General features: G+C 43.8%; 3 protein-coding genes and 1 long non-coding RNA gene across 18 annotated transcripts in view; 1 reads left to right on the top strand and 3 right to left on the bottom strand.

Moving 5' to 3' along the window:
• crocc2 (ciliary rootlet coiled-coil, rootletin family member 2) overlaps positions 1-8,912 on the bottom strand; it is a 33,349-nt gene extending 24,437 nt beyond the window's left edge. For 7 of the 12 annotated variants that reach the window (XM_068591142.1, XM_068591146.1, XM_068591138.1 and 4 more), the window contains exons 1-3: positions 8,585-8,910; positions 7,264-7,417; positions 7,004-7,119 (exon numbers count right to left, since the gene is read on the bottom strand). In XM_068591142.1, the coding sequence (XP_068447243.1) occupies positions 7,004-7,119; positions 7,264-7,417; positions 8,585-8,641 (327 nt within the window). In that variant the 5' untranslated portion in view covers positions 8,642-8,910. Of the gene's footprint in view, positions 1-7,003; positions 7,120-7,263; positions 7,531-8,584 lie in introns of all 12 variants that reach the window. The other 5 variants (XM_068591140.1, XM_068591137.1, XM_068591139.1 and 2 more) reach the window with 5 other exon arrangements.
• Positions 6,841-22,077, top strand: LOC137794420 (uncharacterized). 4 transcript variants are annotated; one of them, XR_011078297.1, is made up of 3 exons: positions 6,841-6,855; positions 6,970-7,124; positions 7,267-7,638. It is a non-coding gene; the product is annotated as an uncharacterized lncRNA (long non-coding RNA). The 4 variants fall into 4 exon arrangements; XR_011078298.1 differs by adding an exon at positions 21,892-22,077 and having other exon boundaries at positions 6,847-7,124; positions 7,267-7,431; XR_011078299.1 differs by adding an exon at positions 17,296-17,986 and having other exon boundaries at positions 6,847-7,124; positions 7,267-7,431.
• Positions 9,096-13,747, bottom strand: klhl30 (kelch-like family member 30). The gene is made up of 8 exons (XM_068591438.1): positions 13,572-13,747; positions 12,448-13,294; positions 12,162-12,351; positions 11,550-11,636; positions 11,276-11,431; positions 10,970-11,158; positions 9,821-9,966; positions 9,096-9,698 (listed from the first exon to the last, which is right to left on the bottom strand). Exons 2-8 carry the CDS (start codon positions 13,219-13,221, stop codon positions 9,450-9,452), a joined length of 1,791 nt encoding a protein of 596 aa, XP_068447539.1. The 5' UTR covers positions 13,222-13,294; positions 13,572-13,747; the 3' UTR covers positions 9,096-9,449.
• Positions 13,931-26,129, bottom strand: espnla (espin like a). The gene is made up of 11 exons (XM_068591152.1): positions 25,836-26,129; positions 25,026-25,216; positions 24,174-24,360; positions 23,897-24,079; positions 23,475-23,606; positions 18,073-18,264; positions 17,831-17,972; positions 17,555-17,727; positions 17,307-17,471; positions 15,883-16,835; positions 13,931-15,097 (listed from the first exon to the last, which is right to left on the bottom strand). The coding sequence occupies exons 1-11, from the start codon at positions 26,127-26,129 to the stop codon at positions 14,566-14,568; spliced, it is 3,144 nt and encodes a 1,047-aa protein (XP_068447253.1). The 3' UTR covers positions 13,931-14,565.
• Between the last annotated feature and the right edge of the window lie 169 nt (positions 26,130-26,298).

A 26,298-nucleotide genomic window follows, 5' to 3' on the forward strand; every position in this document is an offset into this window, starting at 1 on the left:
TGCTATGTACAAGCGTAAACGACCACTGAGGCAGATTGCAATCCGATCCCTCGAACCACTTGCCGAGGTAGTCTGGGACGCATTGGAGCGCTTATCTCTCACATAGTGTCAACGTTGAAGCGTCTGATGTGTCCCCAACATGGACGAGACAGTAAAATACATTGTCAAAGCCACGCCTCTTTTTCTCATCTCCAGTTGGTTCTCAAATTGTGTCAGCTAACTTTGTCCACGACTGACTATCAAAAAGCCCTTAGAGATGTTACAATATATATATATATATATATATATATATATATATATATATATATATATATATATATATATAAGCCTTTTTTTAATCAAAGGTGATAACACAGATCTGATGGGTCATAGTGGGCATGTCGCCCGATTCACTTTAATTTAACTACCACCAAAGTCTGGCACGATGACATAAGGACTCTTCTCTCTTTTACAGATTGCAGTGTATGGAAATAACATATCATCATATGTGACGGCTGGAGGATGGATAAAAGAGTCACACAGCCAGGAGAAAAGATGCTGTTCTGATGGTCCGGTCCCTGATACTTGTTTATCTATACCATGAATGGGTCAAACCTCTTGCCTGGGCATGCCGGAAAATACCCAGTCTGTACTGTTTCGATTTCTTCTTCATCTTTTTATTTACTGCAGATAAGGAACGGGAAATCCAAGCCACATCGTATTTGGTCTTCGCAAACAGAAATGATGTTGATTTGCATATTAACGGACGTATTAGTGCTTGTGATCGGATCCCCCAAGACCCGTGTTAATGCTAGGTGTAAACAGGGCCTTTAACCACTGGTAGCTAAGTTTAACTTCTGTAAGTGAGTCCCGCACAGTGTACATCGCCTGCTTTGCGTTGCTTTGCATTGCTTTGCGTTGCTTCGGGTTGCTTTGGTAAGCACCAGGTGCCGGCAATAACACGCAAGAGAGGTGTATCAATGCACCAACAGGGGCCATGTCGCAAACTGCGAATTAGTAAAAATGGCGTAAGTTATCGAGGATTTGACATCTAGAAAGAAAAATTGGTTTCATAAATGTTTCACAAGGAAGGAAACACATTCAACGTTTTTGTCGTGCCTCAAGGATACACACAAAATGTGTTTTGATAAGCAACACTGAGCGTTAGCATAACTATGTTTGTTTAAAAGAAAACATGTCCTTTGGACTTTTCCTTTAATACTTTCAATGCCGTATATCCCCAAACTAATTTGAAACAAATCAAATTACTACATAAGGTGTTTAGTGAAATTTAGACTTATGGAATTGTATAGCGTAAAATAAATAAAGGGCAACTCATATTACAGCCTTTAATCAATAAAGCTTCTAATGAGCTTGAAGGTCATGTATCTACTGTATACAGATAAAATGTGACATACATTATTCTGAATGCGAGTGTGGTTCAGTTCCATCAACAACTGTAACTGCTGAAGACAACACCCTCCATACCTCAGTGTACACTCTGTGACCAGGTGTCGCTTTAGGTGTGAAGTTTTTTCATACATTGCTGCTACATGTGGACTTCTTGCCATCGCTTCTCTCCTGCTCCGCACACAGAAGAGGCGCTTTAAAAAAAAAAAAAAAGATTGTTTCTTCCCAGTCAGCTGTAAAGCACTATGCCGTAGGCTGCTCTGGATTAGCCATGCTCCATATAGGAAGTTCCCAAGAGGTCGGGCGCCACAGCATTCTGTTGGGGGAGACCCCCACATTCGCTGAACTCTCCAACATCAACCATCTTCTGCCCCTTGCTCTATTTGCATCATTTAACCTCATCACCCTTATCTCCCACTTTGCCTGAGCTCACATCACATCCATTGGTGACTGTAAAAAGAGAGGCAAGTAATCCCAGTCCTCCATCTGCCCTAACCCAGGGGTTTACAGGGCTTGCTGGGGGCCCAGAAGTGTGCTTACCGAACACCCTTGCTATTTATGATCTGCCTCAGAGTACAATCACTTCACTCTCTCTCATCCTTTGCGGACCCCTATAGTGGGCTGAGTCCATTCCCAGTGTAGCCTAACTCTTTGAGGTCATCTACTGCCATTTTGCAATAAGTCTCAAGATGCAGTCTATACAAAACAACCTTTTGTCATGCTCTATTGTATGCTTCCATATGGTTACTATGCCTCTTTTTTTCTTGCATTTCCAAGTATCTGTGTCTCGAGTACTGCTTATGTTTCTAAAGTACAAGACTTTTCAGCCTCTGTAAATGTGCTTTGAATTAGCTTTTTATATTTCTTGATATTTATGATTTGTGCCACTCCTTGCATTGTCTCTTTTGATAAAAATTTCAAACAACATCAAGGGATTATCTTGCTTTGATTCATTTGCCAACAAGCAAGAAGAAAATAATTTTCAAGGCCCTTGTGGAGGCTTTGGTGTGTGGGCCAAAACTTGCTGAATTGCTTATGTGGTAGATCAAAACCAAATCCATTTTGGTTACCAAGTTATGATTACAATATTCTCTCACTGACCTAATGTTACAACATTTAGAGATCTGATAACTCACCAGTTTATTGATTGTTTTATAAAACTGTTTTGGCCTTTGCTTTGCATTTCTGCACTATGAACATCCATGCCTGTTTATCTACACAAAGATACATCTTCAGGCACATCCAGCAACTCGTCCACATCCTCCGTCCTATATCTTGCGAAGCAAAATCCGGCCCTGAGTCCACAGTCCAGCCAGCATGTGAAGGGTTACAGCTGCAATCGTTTTCCCTGGCTTGGCCTGGGCTCAGAGGCTTAATAAAGGGAATTAATGGAGTGCACTATCTGTCAGATTCCTAAACACAGCTGGAGCGGATGTCCATCGCCCCCAAGCTGCCCAAAAAACGTACTATCCCACTTTAACAACATGCCCCTTCCCCCTTCCCCTCAAATTACCCCCTGAGTGCTGACTCTGTGAAGGAGCCCCAGCTGATTGTGAAAGCTGTTTATGTATCGTCGCTGTCGGTAATTACACAACGTGGGATAACAAACAGGGAGAATAGGGACAGGGAGGGGGAGTTGCTGTGAGTGTGTTACCATGGAGTGAACCTCATGGCTTTGGGGACAGCTGCTGTGATGGCATACGGGGGGATACAAGTGATCTGTGTAAATACAGCCAAACTAATAATACACACTGTGTACTCACAAGCATGTGGCTGGCCTTGCAGCACTTAACACAATGCCCCCCGGTGAGGACAATGCTGCACAAAACCTACACACGAAGTCGGACAGTTCAAGACTTCACATCTGATTAGGTTCTCCTGACATGTGAAAAAGCACTAAAAAAGTGCGTTTCACTTCTAACTTTAAAGTCAGGTAACACAAGTAGCCAAACGTCAAACGTTGAAAAGGTTTAATGGAATACTTTTAATGAAGATTCAACGCTGGGTGATGGGCTTTCGAGAGTACTTGCTCCAGGGTCGGCACTTCATTTTTACAATTTCATGATAGTTGAGAGTCAGACTTTTTGGCAACACTCTATTTAAACTGCAGCCTAAACGAGTGGGTTTGTGCCAGTAAGAAAAACAGAAACACAAACTGGGACAAGAGTGGGGTGGGGGGCCAGGGGACAGTAACACAATCCCTAACAACAGACTTTATCTGCTCCAACTATGTTTGACAGGGTTCTTATGCAGAGACCCAGGGGATTCAGAGATTGCGGAGGGCACTGGCAAATGGCAGTTGGTGTCAGAAATCATTCAGCGAGAGTTTATCTTTATCAAGCAGACTGCCACACTGCAGTATTGTGCAACCGCTTGCTAAGTGTTCAGGCAATATGGTATAGATGGTCTATGTCTGAAAAAATGCACACTGACAGGGCTCCAAAAGCAACACACAGGGTTCAGAATCCCCCCAACATGTTCTCCAACCTACAGAGGCCATCCGACTCACAAACTCGGTCAAGGTTTATCCCGGTTCAAGTGTCATTTTCTGGGGTCATCAGAGATCACACGAGTGACTTAACGGAGACACAAAGGACGGCTTTCAGAGTCCAGGTGTGACTTCACCAACATTGCGTCAATAGTCCCCTGTCAGGTAAAGAGACTGAAGGAAAGCCGGGGGAAAACAGGGATTCAGGATAATTTTGTATGTTTCTGACACGAAGAGTGTCAAATGGGTTTCAGAAAGAAACTTTGGGTAGTTGGGCATCATTTTTAGCATCGTCTTCCAAGAATAAATCTCAAAGAGGGCAACCTTGTTTCAAACTGAAAGGAACACTTTTCAAAACACTTTACCAAGGAATGGTAAACATTTTGGGAAACATACTATTTCACTTTCTTGCAAAAGAGTTAGAGGAGAACATTGATTACACTCTCAAGCATGTCTACCATCAGCAGTTGGTTAGCTTAGGTTAGCACAACTGGAAACATGGGTACCTGCGAGCTTGGGTCTGTCCCAAAAGCCCACCACTAAAATCTCTAAAGCTAACTGATCGGCAGAATATCCTGTCGCAATGCATTAACCTGATCCCAAAAGGTATGGCGCAAGTTGAAAGAGAGGAATGGATGGAGGGATCAGGAAACATTCCAATCACAGTACTCCATACAAAAGATCAAGATCTCATGGATCAGCAAACTTCCCGAAAGTAACATCATAACAAAATATACAGTGAAAGTTATTCACTTAAGACACATAATGGATGTAAATAGGGCAAAAATTAATAATTTTTCTCATTTATTTTTTTATGTTCTAATATTTACTTATTTATTTTTTCATTAACATACTATGTTTTGCTTCTATGGACTCAATCTGACAAATCTCTTCACATGGAAAGAATAACTACAAGAATGCAATATGTCATTTGGTTCGCCTTACAACCAAACAACCAGATTTCCTATCATCATTGCATGGTACTACTGAAAGCGAATGAACATTACACACTGCAGTGTTTCCCCTACCATTATATTAGGGGGCGGGGCGCCGCCCTGTAATTTTCTCTATATCGCCAGATCACAAAAGTAATTTACGGTTCTCTTTCCTATAGAACAGGTCTACACCTTGTTCTGTTATTAAACAAACTAAACGGCCGTATTTTATTGATCGGATCGTCTTTTCAGCTTGTTCAGTCTCTCAAAACCGAAAAAGATCATCTCAACATGGAGCGTGAACTGAGAGCATGCGTATCAAATCTACAACCCCGTTTTAAAAATATGCGTAGAGGAAAGCAGCTAACTGAGCCATTAATACTGCTACAACCTGATGCTCACATATCACAATCTGGTTTAATTGAAAGTTATTGTAATTTTCTTTATTCTGTTATTTATAAAAGCACAGATGGAGTCACAAAATGATGTTATTTACAGAAAAAGCAACTCTACCTCCACACAGATGCCACAGCAAGGGCAGCGAATGTGGCTGCGGGGCAATGTTTAGCACACTGCATTAACATCACATCACAGCAAAACTGCCAAACAACTATGCTGTTCTGCAGGGAAAAGTCTCTCACTGAAAGAGATGAGTCCCAACAGGACTCTTGAAATGAACCTCTTGACTTTTGAGAAGCTAGCAGAAAAAAACACGTGGCTGCGTTAACAGTTAGAACTTCTGCTATTTTAGAGAAGAAGAAAAAAATTAGGTCTAGTGCTAACCCTGCAGTCCTGCACTCTTCAAATTGCTAGTGTCAAATATCAAACATTTGCTTGTATTTTTTTCCTTTTTTTGTGCCTTTTCACACATCCTAAAATATCACCCAAATAAATAAATAAATATATATATATATATATATATATATATATATATATATATATATATATATATATATATATATATATATATATATATATATATCCGCCTAACGAATGAAGTAATGAAGTAATATTTATAGACTTGGTTTTAAAATAAATTCCAAGAGTAAGGCAAGCAGTCGGAGTTCATTAGATTTAAGCGGCAGAATGAGGGCAGTGTTATCACAAATGGCTGCTTTGTGCACCGTGAAAAATGAGCTTTTTCTTCGACGGTCTCAAGGGAGGAGGCCAGTGACCTTCCCAATTTTCCTCCAAAACAGCAGCCGCGACATGGAGGGGCAACCATGGGGGGCTATGAAGGGAGACGCCGGTCCTCATGAGCACAGGGGGCCTGAGTCTATCTGAACAGACCACAAGGAAACCCTTCATGAACCACCCTCCCCTCTCTTATTTACACTTACAAACACACATGTTTCCCCACACACACACACACACACACACACACACACACACACACACACACACACACACACACACACACACACACACACACACACACACAATGGACGCTTACAGTACACACTGTAAAATGCAAACTGTAATTTTACAGCAGTTAATGAAAGAAAATGTATGACATAAAACATGCATTCGTGCCAAGTTCCATTAATTAAATTGTGGGTCTGTAACTGTATATTCTGAACTTCCCCCCCTTCAGTTTTCCCTGCAGTACATGCAAAGCTGTTTCAACCTCACCCACTGTTTGTTTGTTCAGCCCCAAAAGGCTTTCCCTGCTGGAAAGAGCAGTGCTACACTGATGTTTACTGTAACCATATTCCATTTCAAAAGGCTTGTAGCTTTTTTGCAGTCAATGCTCTAGTGTGGTTGATGTTCTTGATCTCATCTCCAAAAAAAAACAACGTACAAATCAACCATCTACAGTATTACTTACACCCAATCTCATAAGAGCTGCATTCGCATCTGACATTAAGAAACAATGTCAGCACATGCAGTCTCATTTAGGAGACACAGCGAGTTTGGGAAATGGTTAGTGGTTTGTACCGATGGGTTTGGATGAGGTGAGTGTCATCACCGTGGTTACACATTTTGACATTGACAAAAACACAATGCTCATGAGAAGACTACATTTTCGGCAATATGTATTAGGTGAACTGTACTTAATTTGGCATCACCTGCGCAACCCATTTTGGTCTGTTTCAAACATTCTGCTTGAATAGAACGGTCACATTGAATGCTAAAAATGTAAATACTGTTTCACAGCTTGACCTGGGCCGATGCCCTGTGTCACTCCTACCCTGTCTGTGAGACTGGCCTGTTTGACTGGCAGCTGGTCACGATCCATTTGGCTCGAAGAAAGCTGCTCCCTCGGGGCAGTGCTCTTCTCCAGCTCACTGACCTCAGAACTTCCATCTGGGGTAAAGTAGCAGATCGTGCATACTGAGTTGTCAATCTTACCACATTGGGCCTAATGATCACTGGTATCTCGCAAGGTTGCTTTATTGTTTGTGCTGTGTGTGTTCCATTTAAATTGAAGCTGTATTTGGTCTTTCCTACCAGCTGACTGCTCCACCAGGTTGCGGGTGATGATCTGGCGGATGCAGGTGGAGACGCACGTGGGACTGACACCGAACTCCTGTCCATCACCTCCAAGTGTCAGAGTCCTCTCTCCCGAGCTGCCGTCAGAGTGAAGCAGAGACTCCTCCAGCTTCTACAATCACAGCAGTTGAGTCAATACGTCACGTAACTGAGCAGAAAAGGCTCAACTCGTTGAGATTAGACAACGGGGAAACCGTGGCGGAATAGCACATTCAAAATGACTACCTACAGATACAAAAGAAGAAGCAAAAACATGTACTGTTCCCATTACACTAAAGAGAGCCTTTATTACTGGATTATCATTATAATAAATTCTAAATAATTGGTGTGGAATTAACATGTTGATCATTTTAACTACTTTGTATAGTTTAGGGAATTTGTATCACAATGCATAACATTGTCTATGACGTTTTATGAAGATTATTGATTAGTAAAGTAACTGTAACAGAGATTAATGTAGTGGAAAAAGGTTACCATAGCTAAATGTACTGAAAAGTACAAGTGTCAAGTACCAGTAGAGAGTGGATATTTATTAGGATGATTTAAGGTAGCTTCTTGTACTTTACTTGCATCTCTTCTATTTTCTGCTACTTTATGCTTCTGCTCCACTGCATTTATTCTAAATTTGAGTTGCTGGGTACTTTAAAAATCCATATTATTATAAGAAAAAAAAAATCAACAAAAGCAGTATAATGTATTGCTATTTGTGGTGTATTGTGGATTAATTGACTCGTCCACCTTTACATGCTGCAACATTAAAGTAGCGATGATTTATGATTATTATACAGTTATAAAACATATATTATTCCAGCAAGCTATTCTGAAATGGGTCAAACCTGCAGGAGTACCTTAGCGTTAGGTACTTTAGTATATGTAGTTAGCTAGTATGTGTGCACACTTACTCAAGTAAAATGTTGAATGCCGAGCTATTTTATTGCCACTTACACAAAGTAAAGACTGCGGGTTATTACACAGTCTCTAATAGGCCTTTTTACACAGCAGACATTGTGACTTGTCATGAATAGAATAAAAAATAAAAATGCCTTCGTTCTATTACAAGTGACCCAGTAAACAAACAATAATAGCATGAGCCAGCGCTATCAAAACGCTGAAACGGAAGTAGCTGGCGTAAACATAATTCGGCCATCTTTAATAGCGTCGATTAGCACGCTCGCGTTACCCCTGCTTTTCTAACGTTGACGTGTGAACTGTTTAGAAGGTTAAAACATAACAGACGTTAACTAACACAGTGAACAACAACAACAGCCATGTTACCGACCTGAATCACAGCCTCCAGTCTCGGGGAGTGTGCGCCTTGGTCCCGTTGAGAACTCATTTCTAAAGCGACTTAAGCAGTAAAATGTTAGCAACCGCCGTTAAACCTTCAACGGTTTCATTGACGCAGAAACTTCTGGCGGGCAGTTAGCGTGCTAAAACAAAGTCACACCTAGAATGTCATTCAAATAGTGTGAAACGAAAGTAAGTTTGTGTTCAACTCGTACCTGCATAAAGAAAAAAGCTAGTTGTTTAAAATAAATCACTGACGGAAGAAACTTTAGGAGTGACTTCTCTGTAAGTAGGGCCATTCTGGTCCCAGTCAAAGTTGCCAGGGTGACCACGCGCCTGCGGCCCGTTGCCATAGAAATAGAATGCTTGGTCGGTGTTTCCATGGTATTTCCATGGCAGGAGAGACGCCACGAGCCAAACTCTCGGATTACGATGGGTTAATGATCATCAAGTCTCTAAAAGGCAAAATGAACAGTACTGTGCCCAAAGAGGCACATCTGATAGACCAGTCCTCAGGAACACATTTTATTATCAATTCAAGCATTTCCACATCCAAATCAGTGAGATACAACCAATAATAATAATAATACTTACTCTCCAACGATGTAATGATTCACAAGCATCATTCAATAACACACAAAAATAAATTCAGATCTCAAACACATGATACAAAGTATAATAAGTAACCAGCTCAGCAGCCAAGCCACATTTAAAAACAGCCAAGAAGACCAGAGGATAATGTAACGCACTATTCTAGGGCACAACGGCACCCTTTTGCATTGTAACATAGTTGTGAGAGGAACATGTCTCTGCGAACTTCTGGACCCTGAGTTTAGTCCCATCAGGACAGGTGGCCATTATGTTGAATCTAGGGGGAAAAGCTGGGGCCACTGGGACGGGTCTAGGAAGATGGTGCAGACCCCGCTGTAAAACCAAAGTCTCGGCAGGAAGGACTCCACCTCCCAGGTGTCGGCCGCTCGGTTGTAAATCTCCACTTCCACCCCGTAGTCCCCCTCCATGCCTTTCCAGTGACCCCCAGTAACAAACAGCTTCCCATCCAGCGTTACCAGGCCGCCGTTCTCATGGAGCATGTGAAGAAGCTGGACCTGATGAGAGAGGGGAGCGTCAACATACAGCTACGGGCAAAAAATAAGGAGAATAAAAAACAATTATTTTACTTGTATGACTGTGTTATGACAAAATAGCCAGCAGTGATATAGAAACCCACCTTCTGCCACATGTTCGCCTCTGGATCATAAGAGAAGACTTTCTTAGTGTTGTCAGCAACCAGATATATAGTGCCATCCACACAGACAGAACGAGGAGAGGACAAATACTTAGGGATGAAGGGCGAACATATGTTGATCCAGCTATCTGTAAAAAAAACAAGAAAAAAAACACATATGATTTAGAAAGAATAAAGATACATAATTATACTGAATTGATATAGACAATGTATGATAAAATAATAGTTCAATCCTTTCCTATTAATTTTGTGGGAAAAAAAAACAGCTGTTTTTATCAAGGGTGGATTAATAATGATAAACCCTCAAGAACACATGGGGAAAGAGAGCCTAATAATACTAATAATTAATAATCCATTTTACTTGTATAGCGCTTTAAAACGGGTACTCAAAAGCATTTTACATGGAAAAGATAGAAACAATAAAAGCCAGAACAATATAAACAAGGAAGAGAGACGACATTATAACAGAAAGAAATAAAAACCTAGTTAACTAGCATCACATGTGAAAAAGCAGATTTAAATGTGTGTGTGTGTGGAGCGTGGCGGAGGGGGGGGGTTGAAACAAATATGAATAAACAAATATTAATATCTAGTTATTGATGTATCTTCACTCCATTCCATTATCTGAACCATTTATCCTATTTAGGGTGGTGCTGATCCCAGCTGACATTCGGGCGAAGGCAAGGATTACCCTGGATAGGTCGCCATTTTATTGCAGTGCACATATATAGGCAGACAACCTTTCACATTCACGACCAATTAACCTGAGCTGTATGTCTTTGGACTGTGGGAGGTAGCCGGAAGAACCCGGAGGGAACCCACGCTGACACGAAGAGAACATGCAAACTCCACACAGAAGGACCGCTCAGACCGGGCTCGGAACACCCCGGTGAGGCGACAGTGCTAGCCATTACAACACCATGCAGCACAGTAATTATATTATGAAGCAATACATATTTGGTTAAATTACTATATACAACAAGTAAACAATTTAGTAGAAGCTATTAGAAATTGAGCTGGATTGCATAAATCATTTAAATATTGCAAATACATAACAGTTCTTAAAATGGTTTTTATTAATGTTGCAAATCTCTTGCCAATAAAGATCTGCGTGACAAACCTCATCCTTACCTATAACAGGGTTGTAACACTGCATGGCCAGAGCATTGTACTTCACAGCGCACGAGCCGATCACGTAGAGCTTTCCGTGACACGCTGTGGCGGTAAAATTAGTCACGTATTTCAAAGCAGGGCACGTCAAGGTCCAGGTGTCGTTGTAGGGGTCGTAGTGCTCAACCTCAACGCGGTTCGACGTTGTACCTGAGGGGTGGGGAATGTAGAGAGAGGTTAGATTGAATCATGCCCACACAGATATCAGGAAATATAGACACACAGAGAGGGACTTGCAAGATCATTTATCTACATTTATTGTCTCACCTCCAATGACGTAGATCTCGCCATTGAGCGTCGCCGCCGTGTGGTTGGTTCGAGGCCGGAGCATGGGTGCCACGGTGACCCACCTCCCCTCTCTAGTGATGTACTTCCAGGTCTCTGTGGTGGACCAGGTGTTGGTATTGGAGCCTCGTGAGCCGCCTTTGTCAGACAGACAAGAGCACGTTGAAAGCCTGACATTTGTTTTACTCTAAACTGATTATTAGCACTTGTTAGGCTTTCGCCACTCAATTTCCTGCCTGGCTTGTGCTTTACTCACCTGTGACGTACACGTCATTGTTCAAGGAGACCAGGGCGTAACCCCACTTGTTGTAGTTGGGGAAATTCGGGAGCTCATGCCACTGTTCTGCAAAGGAAAAGAAAGAAACGGGAGTTTATGTTGGAGCATCATTTAGAGAGTGAGGAGGCTCTTGATACATGTTTTCACAAAAAAAGTATGCAAGTGACACAAATGTATACTAGAAAAATTAGGAAAGGACCCACAAATGTCTTAAAAGTAAGTCAAAGTCAGGTCAACAAAGCAAGAAGCAGTAAAAAAAAAATGTAAATGTTCTTTTCTTGCACAGCATTCAGCATTGTGGCCGGAGTTGTCAGGCTTCAGCATAAAACCAGATCTCTTTTTGTGAACATCCCATATGAAAGTGGATATCCTTTTCCATGAAACCACCATTTGAGGAGCTGAGAAGATGATCCAATTTTGTCACATCCAGACCACATTCCTGCAGAGCTGTTTTTCTGTAACACAGCATTTAACGACCTGCGCCACATCTGTTTCAGGGAATCTAACACCCGTTTCACAAGTCTCTGCTGTGAAACAGATTCTGAATTTACACAATGTGGACATTTTGATACGTGCAAAAGAAGTTCATACTTGTCTTTGTATTGTAGAAGGCACAGTTCCTGGGCAGCAGCCTTGGGTCTCTGTCCTCTTCATCCTCTTCATTCTCATCGTCAGAGTCATCCAGTGAGCGACCTCCCATGACTAACAGCACCTCTTGCAGGTTTGGTTGCGGACTCAGGGAGTCGAGTCTGTCTGTGTATTCTGGCGTCAAATCCAGCTTCTAGCAAAAGCAAAAAGTGTGATTGTTGTTAGGTTTCCACTCAAGATTGTGCAAACAAAGATAAGAGAGAAAAGGAGGCGGTGTGAACTCACTCACCTCTCTGTGAAGTTTTTCCACCGCCTCTCTGCAACTGGGAGAGGCCTGTACCAGACTGTCCTTCAGCAGGGTGTCAGCCAGGTAGTCCAGGCCAAGTAGAGGGAGCCGGGACAAGGCGAGGAGCTCGGGGAGGTGGCCGAGCCGAGACTCGCTGTGGTGCCGGACCCATTTCAGAATGGCCTCCACGCGGGTGCACTCTGTCCGGATTTGTAGCCCTTCGTCGGACAGGCATGCAACCAACCGCTCCTGTCCCAACAGCAGAAACTCCTCCCCTTGCTGCACCGCCTCGAAGTTCTCCAAGAGGAAGGCCCACGCTTTGGCCATCACCTCAGGGCAGCCGTGGATCGCCCCGAACTCCAGGATTCCCAGGCAGTTGGCTGCGTCGATCTGGTGCTGGAGGTAGCGGCTGCACACGGTCCTCACAGTCTGGAACTGCAGCCGGCTGGACGTGCAGATCAGCCCCTCTACGTTGTCCTGGTTAATGGTCAGCTTACCCGTGTACGCAAAGTCCAGCAGGCGGCCGAGTATGTCCGGGTCAATATCCCCGAGGTCCACGCGTGCAGCGATGCTCTCGACAAAGTCCCCTGAGAACATACTGTGGAAGTATGCGCTGCAAAGGGCCAGCACGCCGCGGTGACAGGGGAAGTCGCGGCCGCTCGCGCTCAGCGTCACGTCGATCAGCTTAGGGTCAGAGCAGAGGGAGCGCAGGCCCTCCAGCATGCTCTGAGGATGGGAGGACAGGCAGAAGTCCAGATCATCCACGTTGCGCACCATGGTCAACTTCAGTTCAGAATGGGGGTCAAACCGTCTCTCAGCACGGGGTGGTCAGGTCGAGTTTAGAGCTTACCTAGGAGAGATAGGAAAAGACATTAATTTGCAAAAAAAATGACACAACTATAAAATGTATTTTTGTCCAAAAGATATTTGGCTTTACGTTTCTCTTCGTTGATCTTTCTGATTTGATCCAAATTTTAAAAAAAGGTTTCTTGTCTTGTACTTTTGGCTTTTTATTATTAAGGTATAACATGACAGCATGACTAATCCTCTCCGACACCAACAACGCACTGCATTTCTCGACATCTAATTCTGTTCAAATGAAACCATAAAACCAGCAGAAAACTCACCGCAGAAGCAGAGAACGGAAGAAAGGCTCATCTTGTTTCCAGCAACAACAAAGAAAATCAGTTTGTAGCTGAGCGCCTGGTGAGATCAACATGGAGTGGGCAGCGTGGCGAAAAACATTTGCCAAGTCACAGGGACGAGCTGCCTGTCTTTCAGTTATTTTTAGGACCTGACAGTGACGCCGTGCTGAAGTCAGATTCCAAACAAGCATGGGACCCACAGCTGCTGTTACAGGCACACAGTATTCTCAACAGGCCTGGCAGCGAGCAGCGGAGAGACATGACGTAGCAGCGACTTTGTTTTGGTACGTTACAGCAATCAATTCACACTACAACTATGTGGTGTGCACCTATCTAAGTGGGAGGAAATGTGTGGTTTGATTAAAATGGCCTTAAAAAAGGTACATAAAGAAGATATGTAAGTGAAATCAGTTTTCACAATAAGTAAAAAAATGAATAATTTAAGGTCAGCCTAACAAGTCATGGAATTACAACTCCAGAACTGGGCCTCTTCCTGCCAAGTCAAGAATTCTAGTTTGTGTTGGGAAGATGTTTACTCTCAAGAACACAGACAGGTACTATAGGCACTCTGGCTTTTGTAATAGGGCTGGGTATGGTGCGAAATGGGTTGCCAATTTATGCATACCTGGGTATTCAATAACAGTACCAAAATAACTTCTAAATATCTTATAGTATTGTTTATAAACATACAAATCATTTTTACCTTTAAAAGCTAAGTCCAAACCTATGAAACACATTGAAATGGAATGGTTTAACACAATGAAATACAGTAAAAAATATTAATTAATTCACATCAGGCAATATCTGGTCAAATGAAGTAATCATGGCTAAGAGTCTGGCTCAGCGTTCTGTAATAGCTTTCGGTACTTGAAGGTTGACAATGAAATGACAAATAAATTCAGATTTCATACCCAGCCATAATGTAATATAACTACAAATGATACAAAAAGAGATTTTAAAAAGATGACACAAGCACCTACTCAAAATAAAAAATCTCGGCCTCTTTCTCTTTCCAAAAAGCAAAGCTGCGGTCGATGTATTTGCAGATTTCTTCATTGCTAAAACTGGAAATGTCAGTTCCACCGTGGAGCATGCCCTCGTCCGGTGTAGGCGTCTGCACAATGACCTTGGGGACCTGTCTAACCTCTGGGAGGGTGTGTTTCACCACCTCTTCGGTGCTTTTGGTCGAACTCGCAGTGTCGCCAAAGAACTTCACTTTGATGTCCTCGAAGCCGTCCTTCCACTCGCGGTTGCCGGCCTCGATGTCCTGTATGACAGCCATGTGGAAGTCCCTGACCAGCTCCCAGGGGAAGCTCCCCACGTGGTCGAACACCTCGAAACACAGCAGGTGCCGTATTTTGCGTTCGTCGACGGGAAGCTCCAACTCCAGGATGTGGAAGTAGCCCAGCATGAAGAGATCCAGGGTCAGGTTGTCGTACTCCACCGGCACGCCGTCCAGACGGGGCAAGAACTGCTCTGGGGAGTAGAGGGCCTCCTGCCTGTGGAGCCTGTGGGGGACACGGAATGGTTATATCAACACTTCAGTAGAGATTATAAGCTTAAACACCAAATACAGCTGAATGACCTCAACGATTCAAGCAATTTACATTGTCTGTCACTTTCTACAAATGGATTGATTGACAGCACTACAGACAGCGTTTCAGAGCACCCTGAATGTCCAAGATCATTTTTATTTTGAATCAAACTGAACAAAACTTCTTGAGATTTTACATTATTCTACATTATCTACATTATTTTCCTTTTTGGCCACTTGGGGGCAGAGTAACCCAACAAGCTAATATTATTTATTAGTGCCGCTTAAAATATGTTTTTCCTTTCTATGAAAAAGGTACTGCACAATCAAACATGGATTTCTTTTTCATACATCAGTGCTTGTGTTACTATTGACACTTCTTACTAAATTGATTAAAAATAGACATTCCAAGGGTTGAAAATGGCTCAACAACTCTACGTTACGTTCTCTCTATGGATTCTAAATGGACCACAACTTACTAAATGAACATCATGCTGTATTGAAGAAGACTTGAAACTAGAGAGTGAGACATAAACCTATGTTTACAATGTTTACTGAGGGAATACATTAAGAGAGAAGTAGAGTCCTTTTCTCATAGACTTCTATACAATCAGAGGAGTCGTCCCCTGCTGATCAGTAGAGATAATGCAAGTTTTAAGACTCACAGAATTCCCTCAGCAGAGCGGGAGGTTGCTGCCTGGTGAAGACTTTCTGTCGTAGAACAGGGATGATTTATATAAAGGTCACACCGTGCCTTACCTGCGTATCTGTCTGGATGGGACGCTGGAGATCATGCTCCTCCAGTTTCCCAGCATTTTGTTGACAGCACTCCTCTGCTTGAAGAAGTGTCCCAGAGAGCTGTTCATCATCTTCAACTGGGCGCTCTCAACACTGTTCCTGCGACCCGGCCCGGACTTGTCGCCCGTCTCCAGGCCTCCACTGCTTATCTTTCTTTCGGCTGCGTCCTTGCTCTTTAGTGAGACGGTGTACGCCGATTTCTTCCAGTGGCCCAAGAACAGCACGACTATGCGCTCCTTCCTGAGGCTGGTGGTCTCGAGAACGTCCGCAACGTTTTCATCGTAGTAGATGCCGGAGTCATCGTTCTGGTCGGTTTCCGGGGCCGGAGTCAACACCTTCGGCTCTTTGTCCGACTCCGTGGCCTCGAGCTGTGCGGGAGAACTTAACATGTCCTCAGGCTCATCGGACGAAAGCGAGTTCTGCGTCTCAAAATTGGACTTCAGCGTCCGCACGGAAACTCCAAACTGGTGGATCTCATCCTCTATCCTCTCCCTGCGTCCTCTTGTGGAGTTTTGCCGTTCGGGCGTCTGAGAGAACACGGTGATCAGGTCGGTGTTAGGCATCTTGCAGAAGGGCTGGTCCGTCAGGTTGGTCATGAGCAGAGACATGCTCTTCACAATGCCCGAGATGCGGCCGCACCACACGGGCAGGGGGACTTGACTCGAGATGTTTCGGAACTGCGTGTTGGCGGTGATGTTCACTATGGGGGCCGGCAGGATGTGCCTGAGCTCCTCGGCGAGACGGGCGAGCTCCAGCTCGTAGCCCTTGCAGTTCCTTTGCATGGAGACGTTGGCAATCTGCTGCTCCACATAGATGAGGTCGTCCTCCGTCAGCAGCTCACCAGAGGGCCCCAGGATGGCATTGTGGGCTTGGGAGTACCTCCAGGTGACTTTGGCATATCTGTTCCCATTTTCCTATCCGAAGAGAGGCAAACAGCATGCAGATAAACATGCAGGATGTCATATTTAAACTTAAAAAATATATATATTATATATTTCATGTGGCTGAGGCGTGAGAGTAAAAAGTAATGATACAGTAAAACTGCAATCCGAACCTAAAAAATATGACTTGGCGAGCAATGTGTTCAGTGATTTGTTTTATGCAAGTAAAAATAAATGATGTAATTTCCAAGTTCTTTTTAAGTAATCCAGATTTAGAGCAGCATCACAAAAGTAGACTACAATTTCCCCTTTACATTTTGGAGCTCAAATTGTGCTCTGGAGCATTTGTTTTGAAGGGGCTGCACAATATATGTATCACTGAATTTTTTTTGGGGCCGCAATCGATCCATAGATTATCAAAAATTAGTTGCCGATAAATCTTGTGTACATTAATCAATGTGCATTCATGGTGTAAACCCGTTTCATCCTCCAGAAAGATGTTACCTTCCTCCTCTGGTCCTCCTCGTCCAGCAGCCTGGCCTGCAGCTGTCTCACCATCACTTGCCTCTGCCACTCGGCGATGGGACGGCCTCGCTCGTCGTGGGTGGGCACCAGGTAGTCAATGTCCGACAGGTTGGCCTCCTCTGTGGGCAGGACCACCATCTTGTTCTGCAAAGACACAGCAGGGGTTTATAAGCTACGGACATAGCGCGCTGCAAAAAGCCCCGACGTACAAAGTGAGAAAGCTTTACTGCTTGTCCGGTGAAGACTCCTGACATCCCTGATTGTTTCAAGGATTTAATAGACTTCATGTCGCCGAGGAGTTTTCTTCCAGCCAGGAGGTCGGCACCAGGCAGCATCGTCTTATCGGCAGTGATGATCATTTCCTTTCCAGAGGTCTTGGACTGACTGAAACCTTTAATAACTGAAATACACATCAGAAGACTTTAAAGAACACGCACACTTTTTTTTCTCCCCCTCCACTGAACAGTGACTTCCAGTAACAGAAATGTTTTTTTTCATCTCACCAGATGTTGCGATTTGAACCTGCCCTATTCTGCTGACAGCGGTTTTCCCAGGCTGGGTGGCTGTGGGCGAAGCGGAGGGTAAAGGTGGCGCAGGAGGGGGCTGAGGGTATCTCGCCTGCGGGGCCTCTTCACTCTCAGGTTGCTAGTTTGGACAAAAAAAAGAGGCGGTGATGGACCATGAGCTTTGGGTGGGATAAGGAAATTATAAAGAATGATAAAAAATGGAGAAGTCAGCGGTCTACCTTTAAACTGTCCATGGGTGTATAACTGCTGTAACTGTCCCTGCATGTGTCACTCAGGCCACCGTAGTAGTCCTCCCTGCTGCACTGAGACACAGCCGGCTTCACCTTCACTTCCTCCTCCACCTCCTCTTCCTCCTCCTCTTCTTCCTTCACCAGAGCGGTTAACGCAATGGGCTTATCTGGGCAGGGTGTCTGCAAATAGGACAGAGTCACACATAATACCCTTTAAAACTTCCAAATACCAAATATTAGAAAATGCGTCACTTATTTGGCAAAAATGGTGCCATAAAAAATGCTCAAAAGTATTTCATACAGTCAACAAAATCAAAATCAGTGTCTTAACGAGAGAATAGCGTCTCATTAGATCGCAACACACTGACCTGGAACATCCTGGTTTGTTTCTTTGTTGTACATTTGACTCCGTACTGATTATATAGAGAGAGGTTTTGTACCTTTTAATTTTACAACTCACTTTACTTGATAGTATTCTGGAGTTTTAGTTCTCCTGGTCACATCTAATAAAAAAAACGAGGCGAGCACAAAGCAAAGGAACATACAGTGAGTGAGGGACATGAATCAATCACACAATGACACTCATGACATGTCAGTGCAAAGGGAGTTAAGAATATTCAACTCAAAAATGTACATAATGCCAGTGAAACAATACTTTTATGCTAAAAATGATATAACACCTATAACATACATATATTGAAAGAAACGGAACATTTGAAGCCTGAGGACGAAAAGCATGGAGAGCAAAACCAGTAAGCAGCCCCGGATAATTGGCAGTGCTTCACACCGCTCGGGAGGACGTCGGATGTATGGAAACATTTAGATCCCCCTTCTAATGAACCTGCGTTGTCCTAATGCGCTCCATGCAGAATGCATATCAAATTCAGCTCTCCGAGGACATTATTAGTAACCCAAACATCAAAGGCAGCCATAATAAGGCTGCTGCATGCTGTTGTGCTTTGTGTCCGTGAGGTGGTCCGTGCCATTTCCTCTCACGCGGCACTTTGATGTCCAACAGCACGAAATATGCTGTGACACCGCTCGGGCAAAGGAACTGACTTCCCCGAAGTTGTGCAATCGGTAAATAGATAAACAAGGGGAGTGGAGGGGGGCTGATTCCTTTGTGACCCTTCTCGTAACAGTTCAATGTCCTAGCAGCTATGATGAACCGGTCCGCCTGTGAGAGAATGTGTGTGTGTGAGTGTGTGTGTGTGTGTGTATGTGTTTAATTAGATCCAGTGGCCTCTGAGCATTTGGTTTTCATCAGCACCCCATCACAATTGCCACGCAGATATAGATAGCCGAGCCCTGTTTTGGCCCTGGATCCAATCACCCTCTATCGAAGACCGCAAACAGCCCCATCCCTCCAGACAGGGAGCCAAGAGTTAGGAAACAGCGCCCGTCCTCGTTGCCGGAACACGCAGCACCGGCGAAATCACCCCGTGGGTTCGACATTTCAGAACACCATGTGTATTTAAAGAGATGTCTTGTAGTTCTGGAGTCGCCAAAAACAATCTGCTCCCACATGAAATATTCATGTTCCAGGTGATAAATTGCAATGTGGAATGTATACAGCCGGTGTACATTATACACAGAACACTATAGTGTAAATACATGTCCACTCGCATGTTAAAAATACTCTCAGGTTTCCTGCATGGAGGTAAATGCTCGAGGCTGACGGACATTGTGCTTTTGTCAACTTTTACAGTTTTTTTTTTGCATCCACTGTAGCTGAAGAAGACAAATGACAATATTTGTCTCTTTCTTAATGGAACATTGTAACAGCTACTGGATGAGAAAAAAAACACATTTAGAGAACACGGATTCAAAAAAAGACATTTGCTAAAAAACAGAGAATGGCCACATAAAGCGAGAGTGTTAGTCATGGGTAACCGAAAGAGACTACGGATGGCTGATCAGGTAGATACGGTAGAACATTGCCAAAACATCTCGTGGCTCTTTCACAGAACTTGCAAAACTCATCACTCAGCCTGACTTAGTCACCTGCTTATTTATGGACAAACACTGAAAGAGAAATAATGTAGGGAAGCAAAAAGAGGAGGCAAAAGACGCAAAAAGCAGCAATTAAACGTACAAAAATAAATAATGAAAATGATGATTAAACCGACCTAAAAACCTACTGACCTTGACCTTGGACAATCCTCTCCGTGCACTCGGGTAAAACCTCACTGCACAGCGAGACTCCGAAAGGCACCGAATCCTGCAGCCAGGTAACCCTGGGCGATCGCTCCGCGTTGTGGACGCGACACTATCGCAAGATCACCAACTACTCGTTTGACACCATCGCGAGCATCCCTGCCAGTGGCCAAGGGCTGCCAGGCAATAAACAATAAACTCTGATCGGAGCATGGTTAATAATTAAGGGACAGGATAGGATGGCCCAGTAATGTCACCAATACACGGACAAAACCAACGGACACGAAGGGAAGTATCTGCGGAAGACACGTCAGAGCAGCTGGAAAAGAGATATTTTATCCATGCGCGTTCAGGAGCTTTTTTTTTTTTTTTTCCACTTTGGTCAATTGAAAGGAGGAGGTGTTTTGTGAAGGTGGGGACCAAATCTACCTGGGATGATTAGCCAGCTGCAACAGTGGAAACGCACGGTGACACCAGAAAACAGGTCTGAGTGTGAATGTGGAAACACTGACAACAACAAAGAGTGCTGGGACACATTCTGCACACAAAATTCCCCAATTTACAAATAACTATTATTTACATAATTGATGGATCTATTATTATTATTATTATTATTATTATTATTATTATTATTATTATTATTATTAATATTATTACTGATCTCGAATAGGTAAAGCAGCCATGTATATATATATATATATATATATATATATATATATATATATATATATATGTATATATATATATATATATATATATATATATATATATATATATATATATATATATATATATATATATGTATGTATGTGGAGGGCCGTCAGGCCAGCGAGGCCTTCTCTGCTGGCCTAAACAGAATCACAAAGTTAAAGCAGCTATTTTATAATATAATTAAAACATTTTTTTTTTTAATAATTAAAAGTTATAACTATTTTAAAATGTTATTGTTTTTTTTACAAATACACTAAAAACCAGTTTAGACACTGTATATATATATATATATATATATATATATATATATATATATATATATATATATATATATATATATATATATATATTTTTTTTTTTTCTTTTTTTTCTTAACAGGTACTGTTAAGTAGTAAGGGTCCCTGTGAGGGACAAACCACTCCTTCTTTTGTCCATGTTCAGTCTGTAGCTTATATTAAAGATGTATGTTAAAGACCAGCAATTGATTCACTTTATACTACAGCAATAAGTGCTTTTGATATTATTCAGTTCAGTTTTTCTACCTCAGTGATGCAGTTGGGCTCCGTGAGATTGAGAGGGATCAACAGACCTGGTATGAAAGAGGATGGGGGCTTCAGGAGAATATTATCAAAGCTGATCTGTTGTTAAATAGTGTTAATTAGATATTTTATTAAAAGATGAATAGAATTCACTAAAGCATGTGTTTTCTTTCTCACCGCAAAAAGAAAAGAAAAGCAGAAACCAAGACAAAAACATAGTGATGAATTACACAACAGTGCGTTTCCTCTGTCCAAGTGTTCTAAAAATACCATTAAACGACAGTATCTTGGGCCCGATCACTGTGAACGGAGCGCAAAAGCCACGAACGAGTGTGTGTGTGTGTGTGTGCACTCGCATCTGAAGTAAACCTCTGGCCGCGCACTGTTTATTTGTTCGCAGCTGTTCCTGAGATGCGAGATGAGGAAGAGTGGGGTCTAACCCTGCTGTGAGTGGCCAAACACATGCAGCTCCCCCCGGGCAATGTCTCAACATGTGGGTCCTGCTCGGAAATGAGCTGGACGGACTGACACTTTAGAACGGACCAAACCTGTGACCCACAAACCCGAAACACCGACAGAAATGTGATTAAAGGCCCGCCTACACATCTGCAACGCGGTGGGTTTGAAAAGCCTTACATAGTCTGCTATCCTAATATTCAGAGGGTTTAAAATCAATTAACCTGTTCAGGTTCTCCATCAGTTGACCCCTCTGTGTGCACGTCGAGCCTCTCGGCCTGTCTGTCCAATTCATACGTTGCCAAGAAACCCGATACATCATTCTGTCTGCTGCCATCTTTACACAACATCCAGGGGTGACAATCATAGCACTTCCAAGTGACTGGAAGAAAAAAAAAAAAAGACACACAATCAAACTTATGCTTGATTGTCAGTGACATCCTGCTCTCCAAGTCTGCTAGAGGGATACAGTTGCCGGTTCCTGGCATGAAAACGGTGAAAACGCTGAAACTTAAGCTTGTGGATCTCGTAACAGGCTCAGGCCCTGGGCCCTCCACCTGAGCCGCAGGAGAGGGGTAACTGATAGGCCCTTAGTTGGCGGCGGCTCCGGCTGCGTCCGCGCCGTCCGCCATGGCCCCCGCACTAATTAGCTCCCCATTGTTAAAGGAAGGAGGATTATTTATTTCTGAGGGGTGGGGGAGCTCAGCGGACACGCGCTAACTGGCTCCCTATCATCATCATCCTCTTGGCGTTTGAGCGCTGCTCTTCTCTGCTGACTTATTAATGGCTTCTGTAGGACGGACAGCTTGCGTTACTCTCTGCGTACATCGCTGTGTCGCCTGCGCTGTCGGGCGGCGAGTGGAGTGCGGCGGGCAGAAACGAGAACAGGTCCGCAAGGCTTTCAGGCTCAACAAGTCTGCTGACGGAGTGGGCTCTCTCTTTTAACGCCAGTATCAACTGTCATCCTCTAATTATTGTGTAGCTGTTCAAAAGAAAAATGAAACACTTTAAGATATAAAGAGTCGTCACACAGCAAAGTGAATGGTAATTTGAGCTAAACGCTGGCTGGTTTTTAACTGCCTTGACCCTCTGACGCCAGGCACAAACAATGTGTTCGCTAAAATATTCATCGGCCACATTAAAGGGTGTCGTGTCGTTTCTACACTAAACAAAAGGGCTTAGCCCAGAGAGCCCTCGGTGGCAAGAATCTCCTCCGGCACTCACGGAATCATGAGCGCCTCTCTGAGCACAAAAGCCATCATCGTCCTCCACTTCCTCGGCCTTCTTAAAGCAGAGAGCAAAAGCCATCCGGCCGAGTGGAGGACAACGGCGCTGGAGAAAAGCACGCTCGAGCCCTGTGCGAATTACACAATCTAGAAGAAGAAACATTATTCACCAAGGCCTTCCAGATGTTCGCTGTCGACCACAAACCAGCCTTGGCGCTCATGGCGAGCTGGCCAGTACTGGCACAAAGAGAAGAGACCCGAGGAGGAGAACGCGTGGCATAAAACGGGCGAGGGAGCTTACATTTGTCTCCATGGCACAGAGATATCTGGCACATTCATGGTGTCCGTTGTAATCCGCCAAGTCTGCTGCCGTAAACCCGTCAATATCACGATCTAAAGGGTTCGCTTGATTGGCCAACAGGATTTTACAGCACTGAAAGAAGAAGAATAGAACAATGTATATATATATATATATATATATATATATATATATATATATATATATATATATACATACATATATATATATATGTATATATATATATATATATATATATATATATAAATATATATATATATATATAAATATATATATACATATACATATATATATATATACATATACATATATATATATATACATATACATATATATAAAAAATCATTTAGTGTATTTGGACAAAAACAACTCAGGAAAAGTAAAGAAAGAAGTCTCGGCCAAACCTCCAGCTCTCCATTTTCTGCGGCGTCGTGCAGTGGGGTCCCTCCCCAGTAATCCTTGATGACCTTTGAACCCATGCCAAGCAGCCTCTCCAAGATGCAATAGTGCCCTCTGCTGGCAGCAAAGTGCAGAGCAGTGGCTCCATCTCTGTCCTGGCAGGTCAGGCTGACATCGGTGCATGTCACCTATTTTGGGGTGAGTGAAGAAGGATGGAAAGCAGTGACTGAAAACAGCATGTATTCACGTGGTAGGAAATGCACGTCTTGCCTCTCTACTGACCAGCCACACCACCACCGCCTGGTGGCCCATGTGAGCGGCCGCATGCAGGCAGGTCATGCCGTCGTGGGCCCGCAGGTGGATGTCGGCGCCGCAGTGGTTCACCAGGTGTTCCGCAACATGCAGGTGCCCCTGCTGGCAGGCCAGATAGAGCGGGGTGGCGCCGGTGACGGTCTGGCGGTCCACACAGCTGTACCCCAACAGAGATCTACAACAGGGTGGGGTTATGTGTCACGTTAAGTATTGGTATCATCAAATAGATGATGCTAAAAACATGTGCAATGGATGGACAGCCTTGCTGTTCAGTTGGGACATTTACTGACGCGATGGTCAAAACTTTAAGCGGAAGTTCTTACTGCTGTGATTTGAACTTTGACTTTATTGATAATTTGGCCATGACAGGTGAAACCGACAATTCAGGACAAGTTAGTCCATATTTGGGAAATGGGGGAGCTTCTCAAACTGCTGTAAGTGTGTTAATATGTGTGTTTTATGATGCTCCATCATACAGGTGATTAAAGCACTACAGGTAACTGATGGTCATGGGGGATAAACAAATTGTGGCTTAAACTAATTTATATATGATTTGATTTTAAACAATGTGGATATATATTTGTGTTTAGGATAATAAAACAACCTAAGATAAGAATTACATAAGAATTACAATTGGTGTGATGATGATCTTTGTTCAATTTACAATAGCAGGTGAACCCTCAGCTATGATTGGCTGACTGCACATTAATTACCAACCACCTCCCGATTTGAGCAAGTTGTAAGGCATTAACACCCATCACCTACTGGGGCGCTGGCACCTCTGACATTTCTATTAAAAATGTAGGATGGCTGTGAACTGACCTGGGAGTCTGTTGAACAAGCAGCTTTAAGCAGGCGAGGTCCCCGTTGGCCGCGGCGTAGTGAGCCGGCACAGCCCCGCAGGTCGTCTCCACCTCGACTTCTCCTCCCACAGAGAGCAGCCACCTGATGACCTCTGCACAGCCGAACCGGGCGGCCAGGTGGAGAGCTGAGGCGCCGGCAGCATCCCTGTCCTGGAAACACGAACAGAGGCTGTAAAGGCTTACTGACATACACATTCATGACTATGAAGACACGCACAGGGGTTTCATTCGGGGCATTTCTTTTCCTTTTAGGAGCACTACCAACTAAGACATTTGGTTCCTTTAATAATCAGTGAAGGAACAATTAAGCAACACGTGTTCTTCACAGTAGACCTGTACAACTTTGAGGCACAACAGAGAAACATGCAAAAAGAGCTGCATAGCTCCCCTGAAGCATCTGGACCTAATTACACTTGCTTTATAACACTAATGGATACCCAGTAAGTCAACGCCACATGATGTAATCAGCTGGTAATACGTCTTAAAAAGGTACCATAGTGTAGAGTACCTTTTTACAACTGCGGTGATGTAACTTCACTCTGGGATCAGTTAGCTAGATCTGAATCCATCTCCCGAGTTCAGGCTCACGCACGCACACACACACACACACACACATATGCGCAGACACACACTCACACACAAACGGATTTGATGGAAATTTCTGGGAGAGCTGGACATGTGTCATCTCTCCAAGGCATTTAAACTCTCGGGTAGGTTTCCCACCCACCCTTTCTGGAGAGATTCTCACTGTTAACTCAGATAAACTCACCTCAATGTTGCAGCCTCCAAAGTCCACCAGCCACTGCAGTTCCCGGATGTGGCCGGTGGCTGCTGCATCGTGCGCTGGCGTGGCCCGGTTCGAGGCCCGGGCATCGGCCGCTAGCCCCAGCTCGCTCACCAGGAGCTGCAGGCACTGCAGGCGTCCGCACCTCGCCGCGTGGTGCACCGGACCTGCACCTTGAGCGTCGGCGATCACGGGTGAGAGGTGACCGGAGGATGCCAGCTCCCTGAGGGCCGCGAGGTCCCCCGCTCGTGCAGCCCGGATGGCCCGATGAAGCACCATCCCCCTCCTCCTCCGGGGCCGCTACGAGTAGGTTGTGGCACGCAGAGCGAGCTCCCCGGAGCTCTTTGGCTCCCACCCGGATAGCGTCGCTTTCTCGTTCATGCTTGACTCCGATTCAATAACCAAAAAAAAAAAACCCTGTGCGGTCGCATGCATCTTCCCGAGCCAG

This window comes from Clinocottus analis, unplaced genomic scaffold (genome assembly GCF_023055335.1).
Source record: "Clinocottus analis isolate CAN_PGR_092001 unplaced genomic scaffold, fCliAna1.0.p SCAF_25, whole genome shotgun sequence".
NCBI lineage: Eukaryota > Metazoa > Chordata > Actinopteri > Perciformes > Cottidae > Clinocottus > Clinocottus analis.